Source organism: Atractosteus spatula, chromosome 19 (genome assembly GCF_055471065.1).
Source record: "Atractosteus spatula isolate fAtrSpa1 chromosome 19, fAtrSpa1.hap1, whole genome shotgun sequence".
Lineage (NCBI taxonomy): Eukaryota > Metazoa > Chordata > Actinopteri > Semionotiformes > Lepisosteidae > Atractosteus > Atractosteus spatula.
Genome location: NC_142724.1, coordinates 2,608,109 through 2,622,236, shown reverse-complemented (window position 1 = coordinate 2,622,236; position 14,128 = coordinate 2,608,109). Strand labels below are relative to the sequence as shown.

General features: G+C 42.7%; 1 protein-coding gene and 1 long non-coding RNA gene across 8 annotated transcripts; both read right to left on the bottom strand.

Moving 5' to 3' along the window:
• Positions 1–504: 504 nt before the first annotated feature.
• rbm39a (RNA binding motif protein 39a) lies at positions 505–11,543 on the bottom strand. 7 transcript variants are annotated; one of them, XM_088937211.1, is made up of 18 exons: positions 11,396–11,543; positions 8,151–8,214; positions 7,891–7,959; positions 6,535–6,584; positions 5,493–5,690; positions 4,975–5,040; positions 4,805–4,858; positions 4,473–4,590; positions 4,044–4,196; positions 3,764–3,901; positions 3,590–3,655; positions 3,306–3,510; positions 2,976–3,062; positions 2,531–2,563; positions 2,050–2,158; positions 1,668–1,773; positions 1,501–1,579; positions 505–1,384 (listed from the first exon to the last, which is right to left on the bottom strand). In XM_088937211.1, exons 2-18 carry the CDS (start codon positions 8,199–8,201, stop codon positions 1,284–1,286), a joined length of 1,683 nt encoding a protein of 560 aa, XP_088793337.1. In that variant the 5' UTR covers positions 8,202–8,214; positions 11,396–11,543; the 3' UTR covers positions 505–1,283. The 7 variants fall into 7 exon arrangements, with proteins under 7 accessions (XP_088793337.1, XP_088793336.1, XP_088793341.1 ...); XM_088937210.1 differs by lacking the exon at positions 11,396–11,543 and adding an exon at positions 9,984–10,302; XM_088937215.1 differs by lacking the exon at positions 7,891–7,959.
• On the bottom strand, positions 6,996–7,882 carry LOC148817847 (uncharacterized). Its single transcript, XR_016094479.1, has 2 exons — positions 7,793–7,882; positions 6,996–7,048 (listed from the first exon to the last, which is right to left on the bottom strand). It is a non-coding gene; the product is annotated as an uncharacterized LOC148817847 (long non-coding RNA).
• Positions 11,544–14,128: the final 2,585 nt, after the last annotated feature.

The window sequence follows — 14,128 nt, the reverse complement described above, 5'->3', positions numbered from 1 at the left end:
ATAAGGCCACCCCCATTATGTTACGGTTAAATGAAGCAGATGAAAAATTTCCAGGAAGGTATTCTTTACAAATTGGTCCGACCCAAACAGGGGTATTGGCACACTCATTTGTGGCCTACCTGAAATACTTTATGCAATGTCAAGGTATACCAACCTTTCTGAATTCTAAAACCAGGGTTGGACAGGATCATGTCTAAGTGCTTAAGATTTGCAGGCAGATACAGCTCAAATGTTCAAATTAATCAGGTAATACAGGTAACTTTAGGTGCTTCCCAAAAAATTGTAAAAGGAGGCAGAATATCAGAGGACTCATCTCTGGAGATTTAGGACTGTCTAACTGGAAGAATGCCGCCTATTCCAGTAGCTCTTCACAGTTGGCCTCTACTAAGCCTCATTCTCCGTTCAGGCGATCCCATATTTAAGCACTGCACAAAAATATCAGAACCAAAGGATGTTAAAAGGATTTTAATCCTTGGGGGAAAAAAACAAACAAACTGCTGTGTATACTTTAAAGGAACTTTAATCAAGAATTCTTTACAAAATCAAATCCTGATTACAAAAAACAGTTACTTAATAGAAATACCAGGTGGTCTCTTTGAATTAACACAAATGAATTAATTACCTGTCATTTAGTCTCCAGAGCTCATAGAGCTTAAAACATTGAAGAACACAATATGCAGACAGGCAAGGGGCACCGCAATGTTATTTCTCCCCTTCAGATAGCTCCATCAACCAGAATCTTTTTACTGGTACAAATCTTTACTTTCCACTTCTGGATTTTTAGTGAGGAAATGCAACACACTTGCCCGCCTTAAACCTATAAAGCACGAGACAGCTGTATGTACAACAAAACATTTACAAGATATGATAAAATGGTCAACAGACAAGACCAACATTAGGCAAGCTGTACATAAAACTGTTGTCCCTTTATTATGCACGTCCCATGTTTTCACGCACAATATTTATCAAATTACTCAAGATCAGGTGTACTATTACTCCAATTTCGGTCCATCTTCTGTCACCATGTCCGTACTATTGTAAATACACTCCACAATGTTACAGCTCTCGTGAAAAAATGGTGCTTCAATCCCCGCTTAGAATATGAAAAAAAAATAAAGGAGAACCTCTCGGCAGCAAACTGCTACTGAAGTACACTGACCTGATCAATCACTGATCAGGAGGTTTCTATCTCGGAGAAAAGGGGTGGGGGGAGGAGGCAGACCACGAATGCTATGTACAGACTGACCAATACGCATTCTCGACTAAAGCAGTTTTGGGGAAAGTCACCGCCGAGAAGGCATCAACAGCTGCGTTGCCATTACGGAGTCGGGGAAGAGGTTGTGGTACGTCGGGAGCGGAACATACGCGGCAGTGATCATTTTACCTGCGGGCAGAGGAAGAATAACAGTTACCTGAAGAACACCTCATAAAGGAAACATTTCTAGCTTCATGCGTCGTTAAAGGTGGTTTCACGTGCCTCCGACCGATTTCTAAACCTACCTGCAAACCATCTTCCATGCAAAGCATTAACCGCAGCCATTGCAGCCGGTATAGTTGGACACTTCACATACACGTTGCCCTGAAAAAAGGAAACACAATCAGAACGCGAACCTCCCCTCCCAGAAAATTCCAAATATTTTACCAATTCAAAGCATTGCTGTTCTTACTTGTGGTGAATTCTTGTCCACGTAAATGTGAACAACCCCTCCGTGCTTGTTGCATTCTTCAATAACATCATCTTGGATTTCTACATCCCAGCCAGGTTCATCTTCACTGTAACAAAAAAAAAATCCAGTTTTTTCTCACAAGGGCTCCAACAGGCAAAAATGAAAGAAGCACTACAATTAAAATGTTTTCAGTTCTGTGAAAAAATCTCAAACGCTACCAACAAAATATTATAACAGTTCATCTTTAAATGCTACACAATTATGTACAACTTATTCCAACCTTACAACTGTACTTAAACTAGTCATTGCGAAGTATTTTGTCAACCCACATCCAACAGTGAAGTGGTCCCAAGCAAACACACAAAGCTATAGCGATACTCACGACTGAGGATTGAACATGTTGGACAGCTGGAAGCAATGTGTTGCCAGTGGTTGTGTCGGTAAATTCAAAGCTGTATTCAGGTTTAAATTCAAGGCAGGGGTGGCAGCAGCTGCAGAGAAAAAAAAAAAAGGCTCTTGTAATTTAAGTATCCCCCCAAAAAAGGCCACAATCACACGTCTTTTGTGGGTGCATTCTCCACATGTGCAACAGCAGTAAGTACCAGGCAAAAGAGGATCGGCAACTTTGTTTGCCTCCCTGTTTTCTATTGAAAAAACGCCTACTTGTAATCTTTCTTCCAATAGCACTGCCAACTCAGACATTATCACTCGCGACCCTGCATGCTTTGATTTGCGAGCAAGAAAAAATCTTGGGAAGCAAGATACAAATCACCAAGACTTTTTCCAGTGTGAGCTTAGATACAGCCAACAGAACACGAGACTGGAGGGTTATGCCACGTTTTGGATATGCAGATCAAATTCACCTTCGGGTGGTTGAGTCAGCCTTGCTTGTAAATCTAAGGATTAGAAGAAAAAGAAATTAAAAAAGTGCACTTCACTCATCTCACAGCATGATAACTTACAGCACAGGTGAGAATGCTGGGAATCATGGTATGAGTGTGCACAGAAAGATGGAAGGATTTGCATGTTTACGTGTGATCTACAATGAACCTAAATCATGAATATGCACACAATCCAGACATTGAAGTAAACGGATACAAAAGTCTGGAACAAAACTGTTTTTTCATGAACACAACAGTAGGTAAATAACCTTGTGAATACTGCTAACCTGGTTCAATAGATGCTATGTATAATTCATGAATAAACAGGTTCTTTCCAAATTCATGCAACTATTTACTTATGCAGCTTGTGTATATCCAACTATGCATAGTGAAACTGAAGCCTGATAGAATTAGGTAAGGCCTTTACCTGTAACAGCTGCCATTGCGCCAAATGAGATTGAGCCACTCATCTGCAGAGCCTGCTGAGCTGCTGGAGGGATCTGTAATCCAGTACCTACAAGAGCATAGAAGTGTATACATTTTAGCTAAATGTTTACCTACAGACTGAAAAAAAGCCATCTAAAACTGAGACCTGGACAAGATCATTTTTGGGCCACATAATTGAAAAATCTTAAAATGTTCTCAATAGCAACATTTTATATATAACATCAATCTAGCCAGCACGATGAACAAGTCTACAGGATGGACCAGTTGTTTAAGTTTTTGCCAATACAAGCTTTCTGACCCAGAAATTTACCTTCAGCAAGCCTGGCCATCAGCTGCAGTCGGCCCGTTGTACCAAGATCTATCCCAGTCCTTTCCAGCTCGTCACTGTCCAGGAACGAGCTGGCTGTGGATGCATCAGTGCGCTCAGTCACATGTCCTACTTTCATTGGCCTACCAGCCAGTTCAAATCCATTCAACTGTTCCAATGCCTTTTTGGCACATTCAGCATCTGAAAACTAAAGAAGGACTTCTCATCAGTTACAATTCAAAACCTTGAGCATTTCAAATTCCATATGAGCATTCATTAAAACTTACTGTAATGAAGCCGTATCCTTTGGATCGCCCAGTTTCACTATCCATCATCAGCTGAATACTCTCAATCTAGAACAAAATATAGAGCAAATTAAAATTCACAATTCAAAAACATCCTATACGATTTCAGCAAAAGAATATGTACATTGTTACAGCAGTGACAAAGCCTCTTCTTACCCTTCCAAAAGGCTCGAAGATCCCCCGGAGCATGTCCTCTGTGATATTGAAATGCAAAGATCCTACGTACAACCTCATTGGTCCAGCATTGCCTTTTTGCAAGTTATTGGCCATGGCAGCAGCCCTGTTCTTCTCAGCCTACGAAACAAAAAAAATCTAGTTAAGATTTATTTGGAACACTACAGCAACTTGCACTACCTCTAATGCCAGAGTTCCCTGGAACTGTATACTCTGAAAGAAACTAGGAATCAAGCTGGTTTAACTATTTTAGGTATCTCACCTGTGAAGCCTGCACAATGATTGGCACTCCCAGAAGCCTCTGTCCTGTCAGGCCAATTGCCAGTGGCACAGAGTTTGCTTCTACAAACTCGATGTAAGCGATCCCCTTTGATCTTCTCGAGTTTCTGTCAGAAATCATTCTCACATCTCTTACCTGGTGAAAGAAAAACAATTAGGAGGCAGCCACCCAATTACAATACAGTGTATTTACCCCTTACATTACTAGTCTAACCTTACTTTATTAAAAGCTACAGAATAGTACTACTTTAATTACTCAATTAATTGAGTAGTTAATGCTTCCAAAAAATCCAATTCAGAAAAAACTAGTGACCTAAACTCAAAACGGTTCATGTAAAAATCAGTTTGTAAAACTCTTCAGCTCTCTCAATATCTGAACTGTCAAATTAAATGTTAAGAGGCCACAACTTACTTTTCCTACAGCAGAGAAGAACTCTTCAAGGTCCCGTGGTCGAATTCTGGCAGCAAGTTGCATGCAGAAAACTGTGCGGGCATCTCTTTCCTCGGGCGTTAGGTTATCAATAGGCTCCCTATTAACAGACAGAGATAAGGACTTACGAAGCGCTACATGACTTGAATTTTGGTTGTGAAAAAGAAAATGGCTGCAGAGGTTATCGTAATGAGGGAAAAGGGTCCCCAGTTGGCAGCTCTCATTAGGAGCACTTCAAAAAGAAATATGCACAAGCAAAACACTACAATCGAAAAACTTACTTCTACCCAATGGAAACATAAGCTAAAGCTCACCTGACCGGGCTTTTGTCTTTCCTGAAAGGGCTTCTACTTCTGGAGCGTTTCCTGCTACAATTTAAAAAAAAAGATTCAGTTTGAATTGAGGACACACACTATGGTGCTTGTGCACCATACACTGTACAAGCAACTATACACACAAATAACATAGAAAATAGTATAAAAACCTTAGTTTGATGGCAGGTGGTGGGCCAATCTTCCCTCTGGAACCACCGTTAAATTTCGGCCCAGAACTGCGATTAAAAACAAGGTTCATCTCAGTAACTACGACTTTAAAGCCATCTAAGGGTGGCATGATCACACACTGAAGATTAGAAGACCCCAATTACAGTCTTTAGAAGTTGAATTGCTAACTAACACCTACCTTAACGCTCCTCTGAGAGCTGTACTTCCGTTAATACCAAATGTATAAAGTAGGCAAGTAGACGAAGTCCTGCCCTTATTCTCCCCACAGCAAAAGCAGATAACCTGCTTTGATACAAAACTCTAAAAGAACCAACTTATCCACCCAGAAATAATATGCAGGTAGGCTTTAAAAACTGTTAGTTTTAATACCAATTAACAACTAGTGTAAACCTAAGATGAGAAGGGAACCAAAACATGCAGTTACCAAAAACATGCTCTTATAGTTTTATCTGTAAAGAACATAGCAGGACAGACACGGCTACAAGGACAAAAGACGTACAAGGGGCTCCTTCGTGCTCTGTAGCGGCCACTCCTCTCTTTGCTACGAGACCGGCTGCGGCGACGGTCCCGGCTTCGACTGCGCTTCTTATCGCGGCTCCGGCTTCTCTTCCTGTCGTGGCTTTTCTTGCGGTCCCGGCTTTTGCTCCTCTTCCGGTCGCGGCTTCTACTGCGACTCTTACTCTTGCTCTTCTTTTTCCTTTCGCGATGAAGAGAAAGTGCCGTGTGAAAACTTAAAAGGCTCCATCGGAACATGGTGGAGGGGGTCAGTGACACGACCCTAACCAACGTAAAAGGCTTGGAGAACAAGAAGTAAGCAACTGTTATATATTACTTATAACACCCCCCCCCACCACCACCACCTCCATGAGGGATAGAATATTCTAAGTTAATAGTTGTAGCTTTCATATCTACCTGGGCATGGAAAATTGCATGTATAAAATCCATTTTATACTCAATGCTCTATATAAAAAGTCATAAAATGAACAAGACAATCTTAAGCAAGAGCCCCCTACCTCAATCCTACCTGCTCCTGCGAGAAATCATAACCACACCCACAATACTTTATTTCAAGTCTCACACCCTCACGCTAAGATAAGATTTGCCATTTCAGAATTACAGGCATAGCTAACCAAACCACAAAACTAACAATTAAAACACTATACCTTAAACAGTTTTAACTACAGTTTCATTACAGTTTTCAGGGCCTATTTGGCAGAGTGTTTCGCAACGTCTGTCAACTACAAAAGATTCAATTGGCATAAAGTTACCATGAATACAAAAAGACACTAAACAACCGACGTGCAGAGTCAGCCATGCCAACTCCAGTGCTCTCACACCGTACCAAATTGTGGTACGTGTCACAGCAGGTCAAGATGTACGGCGTTACTGGTAGATGGAGGAAGCTACTTAAGTCAAGTGCCATCGGCAATCCCTTTCCAAGTTAACAGCGTGGTCTCGGGCATGAAAGATAAGTCCTGTACCACCACCCACTCCTCCCACACAGTCAGCCTGCTCCCATGGGGCTCCCAGCTTGCACTTACTTCTTACTGCGCTCCTCGTGGCCATTCGCATTACTGGGCTTGTTCTCATCCTAAGCAGGGTCGATAGAAGAACATCATGAGGACGAAGAGGTAACATTTCAAGTCGTCAAGGTAAAGGGGGATTGGGAACAAAAGAAAATATAAAAAAATCATTTAAAAAGTATTCGTACAAATTACAAGTCAAACTTATAAAGTTGGGTCCCTTTGTAACCACTTTGCCGTTACTTTTCCCCTCTCTTAAAACATATAACAGTAAATAAAACCAAAATTCAAGATCTAATAATCATAGCTGAAGTGGTTAAACATTTGTATACTATTAAGCCAAGTTTAGTGAATATTTGCTGAGCAACTCCTCCTGATCAGTACCAAGGCTATCTTTGCCTAAGACCAATGTGGCCATGCTAGCAGCCAGCCACTAATCGAGTTCCTGTGATGGATGCCATTCCAGTGATCTTCACCCATTTTCGTTCGTGGACTGTAAGAGCTCGATGCCACCTCTGTCACACATCTCGCCCTGAAGCAAACAGGGATTCACACTGCTTAGTAACGTCGACTCCCAAGAAATTCATTTAAAAATTAAAATAAAAATCCACCAGTTCAAACTAATGAAACTCCCTAATCCCTATTCCGTTGCATGGAAATAATCCATTTTAGATTTTAAGGGAACACTTTGTTTTGTTGAAAGAGTTAACACATATGAAATGGATTTAAAATGTGACTATCAATTACCACTTAGCTTAATTGAAAGCTACTGAATAGGTGTGAGAAGGTGTAAATATTTACTGGTGTTAAAACATGCAAAATTACCTGAAATGGTGATTGACCCTTTAACAGGCATGAGGTTTAAAATAAATATCAATAAAGGGTTTAAGAGACAGTATTCACATTTTAAAGTTGTATTTGCCCTTATCTCAACAAAAATACTCACTGCTCAAGAAATGAGAATTCAGCAATGCGGCATAAAAAATTAATGTTCAGATTAATTCTACAGATCAATCTATTCGCTAGCTACTGGTGCAGCATAAACAAAAACCATGCGCATTCATGTCATGAATGAATTGAACTCTACAGGACAAAGTATAGTTATACAGCATACCTAATGGAATTACGCGTCAAGAATACATTCCCAACTCATTTTCTTCTAAAACAGGAAGCTTAAAACAGCATGGCATAACTACACCATGTCTGTAAAATTTGAATACTGTCTCCAATTTACTTTTTTCAGGTTAAATGTGCTTTTGTCATCCATTGCATTCACCTTGTTGCTACCAAACAGGTGCTTGGATGTTCAAAGACGAGGCTCTTTTTACCTAGGGGACCACAATACATCAATACATTGCGCAATTACTACCTTACTGTTTGACAGTTCACACTGGAATCAAAGGTGAATTCATGGGAGTAGAGGTGAGATATCGTTAGGCAAGTCTACAAAAAGAGATAGACGGGCATTTATTCATAATTCTGAATTAAAACTACTGCAACATAGCACATCAGCAAATACATTAAAGTCATTTTTGCATAAATTAAGAGGGTGTGGGGGAAAATGTCAATAGAGCGGTAGTTTCATGGGTAGTGTACTCTGGCAATCCATAGCAAACCCTTTAAAATTCACTCACCTTCTTATAAGGAGCCTCAAGCATAGCCTCAATATCGAAATCGTCTGCCATACTGCCAATCAACCTGGGAGAAAAAAATTAAACAAAGCTGGTATTAAACCTCATGTAAGTACAACTGCTTCCACATACAAGTTGCTAAACGTAGGAACAACAGGAATAAGACTGAACTGCTGTGTGGAAGAAGCCACATCCCTAAAAGATCTTATCTTGTGATGGGGCAAATCATAAATACTGGTGTATGTGCACAAAAGATTGGAAAACTGGAAATTTAGCATGACCACTTCATAATGCATGCAGTATGCAAAATCTAGAATCACATCAAAACCGGGGGCGAAGGTCAACACTGCATCATATTAAAGAAATACCTCCACCAGCAGTCTTTAATCTGTTTGTAGAGAACTACTAACCCCCACCCCAGGATGCAATCAGGTGTCTGAAACCCCCTACAGGAACACAGGTACCACAAGCAGGTAGAATAAAAAAGGAGAAGCTGTGGTCTTGATCTTAGTTTGGTATTACTGTCATTCTTGGCCTTGGTCCTTGGTTAACTGACTTTAATACATGTCCTTTCAGGTGAATACCTGTCAAGAGAAGCAGGTGGGTGAGTTTACTCTGCAGAACCCATTGTTTGAGGACAAAGTTTTCTTCACTCTTATGTGCTCGACTGCACACCACCTCAGGACTTCAAGTCTAATACTACCCCCTCCCCAGGCCATAGGAAACTTGCACAAGTACGAACTACCGGGATCATGCAAGAAAGGTCAATACTGGGGAGGGAATGAATGGACAGATCCTTCACAGCTCTTAAGTTTCTGGATGAAGCTTGTTTAAGAATTAATAGAACAATACAGCCCCCAAGACATTTTTTTTTGCCTTTCACAGTACTAGATTTACACTGGAAGGCCACAGAAAAACAGCTTTATATATGTAAGGAAATTAAAGTCATACTCTGGAAGTGAATCAAACTACCAGTTTCTCAACTTGTCAAAACCGGAAAAGGATAAATGATCTATCTTCCACCAAAAACATGCACAGAAATTCAACTTGAGCCAAATTTTGCAGGATCTCTCTAGTTTTAAAACTACATCACTTCCCCAATTATTAAAAAGTTAAAACTATTCCGTTCACCATACGCTAATGTACTCTGCCTTTCCCCATCTTCGACAACATGAGTTACCTGCTTCCACGGCTCTTACACGCGTGCATAGCGGCACCATGCAGGCGAAATTTTGTTTGAAAATAAACTACTGGTGTGAGGGCAAAGTTCAATAACTTCTCGTTGAAATACTACGTACCTTGCACGTAGACCTCCCAAAGCATAACATATAATATAAAAAAATCGAGATGGGCACAGTACTATATAGTCCACTAAGACAATCCATAAGCAAAACTTCTTTACCAACAGTGTTTCGAGTAAAACCCAGAGCACCGCGAGTACGGTGACAAGACTGCAAAATAAGCAAAATGTTAAACAACTCAAACTCACTCCGTTGTTTGTGAAACGTCGTGGTTTCTTGCCCGGCTTTGAACATTAAAACGCTTTAAAGACTCATTCTTTAATTCGAAAAAAAAATACCAGAGCGAAGACCATTTATTCGATTTATGGGATCTACTTGATAAAAAAAAACGTTTGGGCTTTATTTTATATCTAGGAATTGCTGCGATTCTGCATGAAAACGATTAAAAACGGAAGTTTTTCGGCTGCTCACATTTAAACAATTACGTAACAGCTACCGCCCTGCATTACCAGGAGGAGAGAGGTAAACGCGTCGGTCTAGAGAATATTCAAGACTTCAATAATCCATCATCTACTCAAAATTAGGCAAATATTACCTTTAAAAAGAACAAACAGCGCTCTCGTTTCAAACGCCTTCCAAACGCTGTCCTTTCTCGACTCGGCTTCACTTAGGCCGCTCTTGACCTCCGAACGTTATTCCTCCTCCTTCTTCTTCAAACAAAGCTCTGAATCACTTCTCTTTACCTTCAGCAACACTTTGCTTCTAGATCAAGTTTACAATGCGCCGCTAAACAGCTAAAACAATCTAAAAAAGAAACAGAAAGGCTTTTTTTCTTTCCACCCGCAGTGCGCGAAGTTATTCTCCACCACAATCCCCGACTTCGGCTTCTCCCAAAATGGCGCCGGTGGACAACAGGTAAGGGGTCTCTTAACGGCCAACGCAGGGGCTTCTCGCGCCGGACAACCCGGAGACGAAGCGCCACACGATTGGTTGAGAGTGTTTCCGCTGCAGCCGCCGGCCAATCAGCGATCGCCTGGATCGCGGTGCAGCCAATGGGCGACCCGCAACAGGCCTGTGGGAGCCAACCACGAGACGCATGGCGCTGGAGCACGGGGTGCATACGGCTCTATTGTTTTCAGATCTGGGCCTGCATGCTACTGCATAAAGGGCTTTCGTGTAACAGTACTGTGCATGAACAGTTCTTCTGTTTACTGTTACTCAAATAAATACAAATGTATAATTTTTCTCCTTACGAGCGCTCTTATTATTTTAAAGTTCTCAGTAAACCAATTCACAGTTCGTCAAAAGTGAAACTGAACTTTAAGTTGTTGACATTAATTTAACTGTAACTTGGCCGGTGTGAATTCGCAGTTCAGGCGTGCCTGGCTGAAATATCACGCACATGCAATATATGTACATGCAGTCTCCGGCTTGCTGCGTGTTGTGTGAACTATGCACTTTATGGTGGACTAACTACGAACTATACAGACCAGAAAACCAAAACAAACAAAAGAGCATGGACGTAAGAATCGTGGTAAACACGCGTTCCCTTTAGTAACACCGAAACCCGTTTGTATGGTGAAGAAAATGCAACATTTCTGAGGTGCTAAGCGGTTGAAATTTGCTTCAGTAGTTTGTATCATTTGTACGAGCGAAGTGCTACTACTCCCACAGAATTTTAGCGTCAGCAGTGTTAGATCACAAACAATCTCAACCTCAACAACAACAGTACGTAACGAAGCGGGGTTTTTTTGTATCGTTCGCAAGTTTTGAACGATTAAAAATATTTCGGAACGTTTCGCAGAAGCCCATTCTTCTGCGGTCTCTGGTGGCTCAGTTGCTGCGATTTTTAATGTTTCTGACAAGCAAATTATTCCAGGCCAAAGGGCTATTGACGATATTAACGAAGCGAGGACTCGTCACGCATGGTATCTTAAATCGGATGGAATGCAGTACATTTGCTTTTTAAAGTATACACTCTTGTATGTGTGTGGTGTAATGCCTTACCAACTCTAGAGTGACTTTTTTTCCCCCTCGGACCGAGTACAGCGTTCTTTCGGAATTATTCTCCAGTGTGTGATGCAACTATGAGTACTTGTTTTTCGTTTTGTCGGTCGTAAACACGCCTTACTGTAACTTGCTGGTTTCCGGGAGTGAGGCCTGCAGTGCCCGGCGCGGCCGCTAGAGGACTGTTGTGAGATGGACTGTTCTAGAACCGCACCGCTGTACAAACGGGCAGCTGATGATCACGGGTCAGGCTGTGCTCCATTTGTTTGGTTAGTTGTATGAAGTTGCAACAGTTATTTCCGACAGCTGCTGTCGATGTGGATACTGTCACTGCATACATGTTTCCCACGCCCAGCTTTTGCAGCTCCAGGGGAAATCTGGAGATTCGCAAAATAAACAACAACAACAACTTTCCATTCTGTTTGACAAATGTTTCCTCAAAGGAAAATTAAAAAAACAAACCAGCAGCATTACGCCCTTGTAGCCTGGTCAGACGTGCAGTGTACATGGTGGACCGGGAGGTGTAAACCGTAATTAGGTTTAGATTCACACATCTTAAGCTTTCAGAGTCACGCCGTGACAACGTCAGTCAGGGGGACAGTCTGTGTCACAGGGCGTAGTCACACCCCTCTCCACAGCTGTCGATGTGGTGCTTCTTGGGTGGGTCGTGCTGAGCCACATCTTCAGGACGTGAGGTCTAAATAAGGGCTCAGCGCTGGGGTCTTGGGTGCTGTCTGTGTGGAGCTTGCATGTTCTCCCCGTGCTCATGTGGGTTTCCTCCCACAGCCCACAGACGCACGTGTAGGTTGACCGGTTTCTGGGGGAAAACAACTGGCTCTGGTGTGGGGGTGCTATAATGTCTGAGCTGCGAAAGACCGGCGTTGCTGTGGGGTGTACCCCGGCTTGCACCCCCTGCTTGCCGGGATAGGCTCCGGCTCCCTCCACGGCCCAGGACCCGGAGGAGAAGTTAGCCAGTGGAGGGGTGGATGAAGCAATAAGAAAATCTGGATGCAGGAATGCGGATGTGGCGCTCGTTTCCGATCACTAGGTTTTAAACCCGTGTCCTTCGGGGGCTCACTGCGCGCCGACTCCCCCAGGGGGAGCGGAGCAGAGCTCTCTGGGCAGCGCTGTGCCCGGCTAGCTGTCAGCTTGCGTGCGGTCGCAGCGTCCTGAGTCACCGCGAACAGCCCGGGGGAGAAAGTCTCCACGGGTCGATGGTATCGATGCCCGTCGTCACCGGACCCAGGAAAGCTCAATAGGGCCTTATTCGTTTCGGCTGCATGCTTGGGTGCTTGCCAGCACGCCCGGACTTTGCTGCCTTTTCCTGTCCCTTGACAGCAGTGACGAGGTCTAAGTGGGTGACCCTGTGTCAGAACGGAGGGGTCCCGCTCCTAAAAGCCGCCCCCTCGGCCACAGTGCTCGTGTGAATGCTTGTTAACGGACGTGTGTCGAATCGGAGGGAGCACACAGAGAGACAGAGGGAGATACGTCTGACATGGGTGCAGGACCCCCTGCTGAGCTCAGGGTGTGTCGGAAGGTGTAGGCTGTGGTGGGGGAGGGAGACGAGGACCTGCACCCCTCCCTGCTCCCCCCCCCCCCCCCACTTGGGTACAGGAGTCACCGGCAGGAGCAGAAACGGGAGACATGGCTACAGGTTCTAGGTTCTAGATTGGGTGCCTCCTGTATATATTAAGAACCAGGGATTGTAAATCTTTTTTTTCTCATGTTAAAATGAGGCCCCTGGTCTCAGAGACAGTTGACACTTGTGTCTCGACATGACTGTTTCTAAGTAAAAAAGTTATGAATGAAAACAGAGATTCTTGACGTGGCCAAACACTGGAAATGGTAGTCTCAGTGGTAAGTTAGCTTTGCATTTTGAGTTTCAGTGAAAAACAGTGAAATGGAGTGCACTGTTTTTTGTCAGATTACAGAGGGCTTAAAAACTGCTAAAACAACTAGAATAGAGAAAGCCATTGTGACAAATCTAGGTTTACATTTAAGATCATTAAGTACTATTATAAATCACCAGGGCTGCCTATTTTCACTGCAGTTAATGGAAACCTGTCAAAATGGTATATTTGACCAGGAATACGATCTTTTATTTTTAAAATGGATTCTATGGAACTTTCCAGACTTTTTAAGAAAAGCAATTTACAGCTGAAGTTCCTGACATGGAAATGGTTGACTGGCTTCTCAGGAAGAGCATCTCCCGTTTGTGTGCCTGTGTAGTTTATACAATTATTTAACCTGTACTAATAAGGAGTAGGTTGCAGACTCCGCTCTGGAGCTGCAGTGCAACCAAACCTCCACGTGCACTCAAACTTGCTTGCTTGTGTGTGTGAAGCCAACAGTAGGCGAGCACAGCTCAGCTCAATGTATCTGCTCCCTGAACTGAGTGCTTTGGCTGTGGCTATACCGAGGCAGCTCTGAGCACCCCATCTATCTTTCACATAGATTTATATTATATCTATAATATTTATATTATTTTAAATGTCTCACTTTGCTGTGGTGTTGCTGCAGCATCGTGCTCTGAGCCCGGACGTTGAACTTGAAAGCAAACAAAAAGTGCTGTAGGAGATTTCATATGCATTCACTCTCATACCGAATTTCAAAACTGAATGACTGAAACATGCATGTTTTTTTGCAGCTGTCTTTCGCCATGTTTTGTGTGAAAATAAACGTCATGGGGAAATCGAAGGCTCTGTCTCATGCCTTCGTTTCTTGGGCAGTCTG

Bases quoted from the DNA above. Each gene is read 5' to 3' on its own strand.
- rbm39a (XM_088937211.1), bottom strand. From the start codon at position 8,201: ATGGCAGACGATTTCGATATTGAGGCTATGCTTGAGGCTCCTTATAAG. The intron at 6,585-7,890 runs GTAAGGTAGTAA...GACCCTGCTTAG, and splicing joins CCAGTGTGAACTGTCAAACA to GATGAGAACAAGCCCAGTAA. The intron at 1,774-2,049 runs GTGAGTATCGCT...TTTTTGTTACAG, and splicing joins AACATGTTCAATCCTCAGTC to TGAAGATGAACCTGGCTGGG.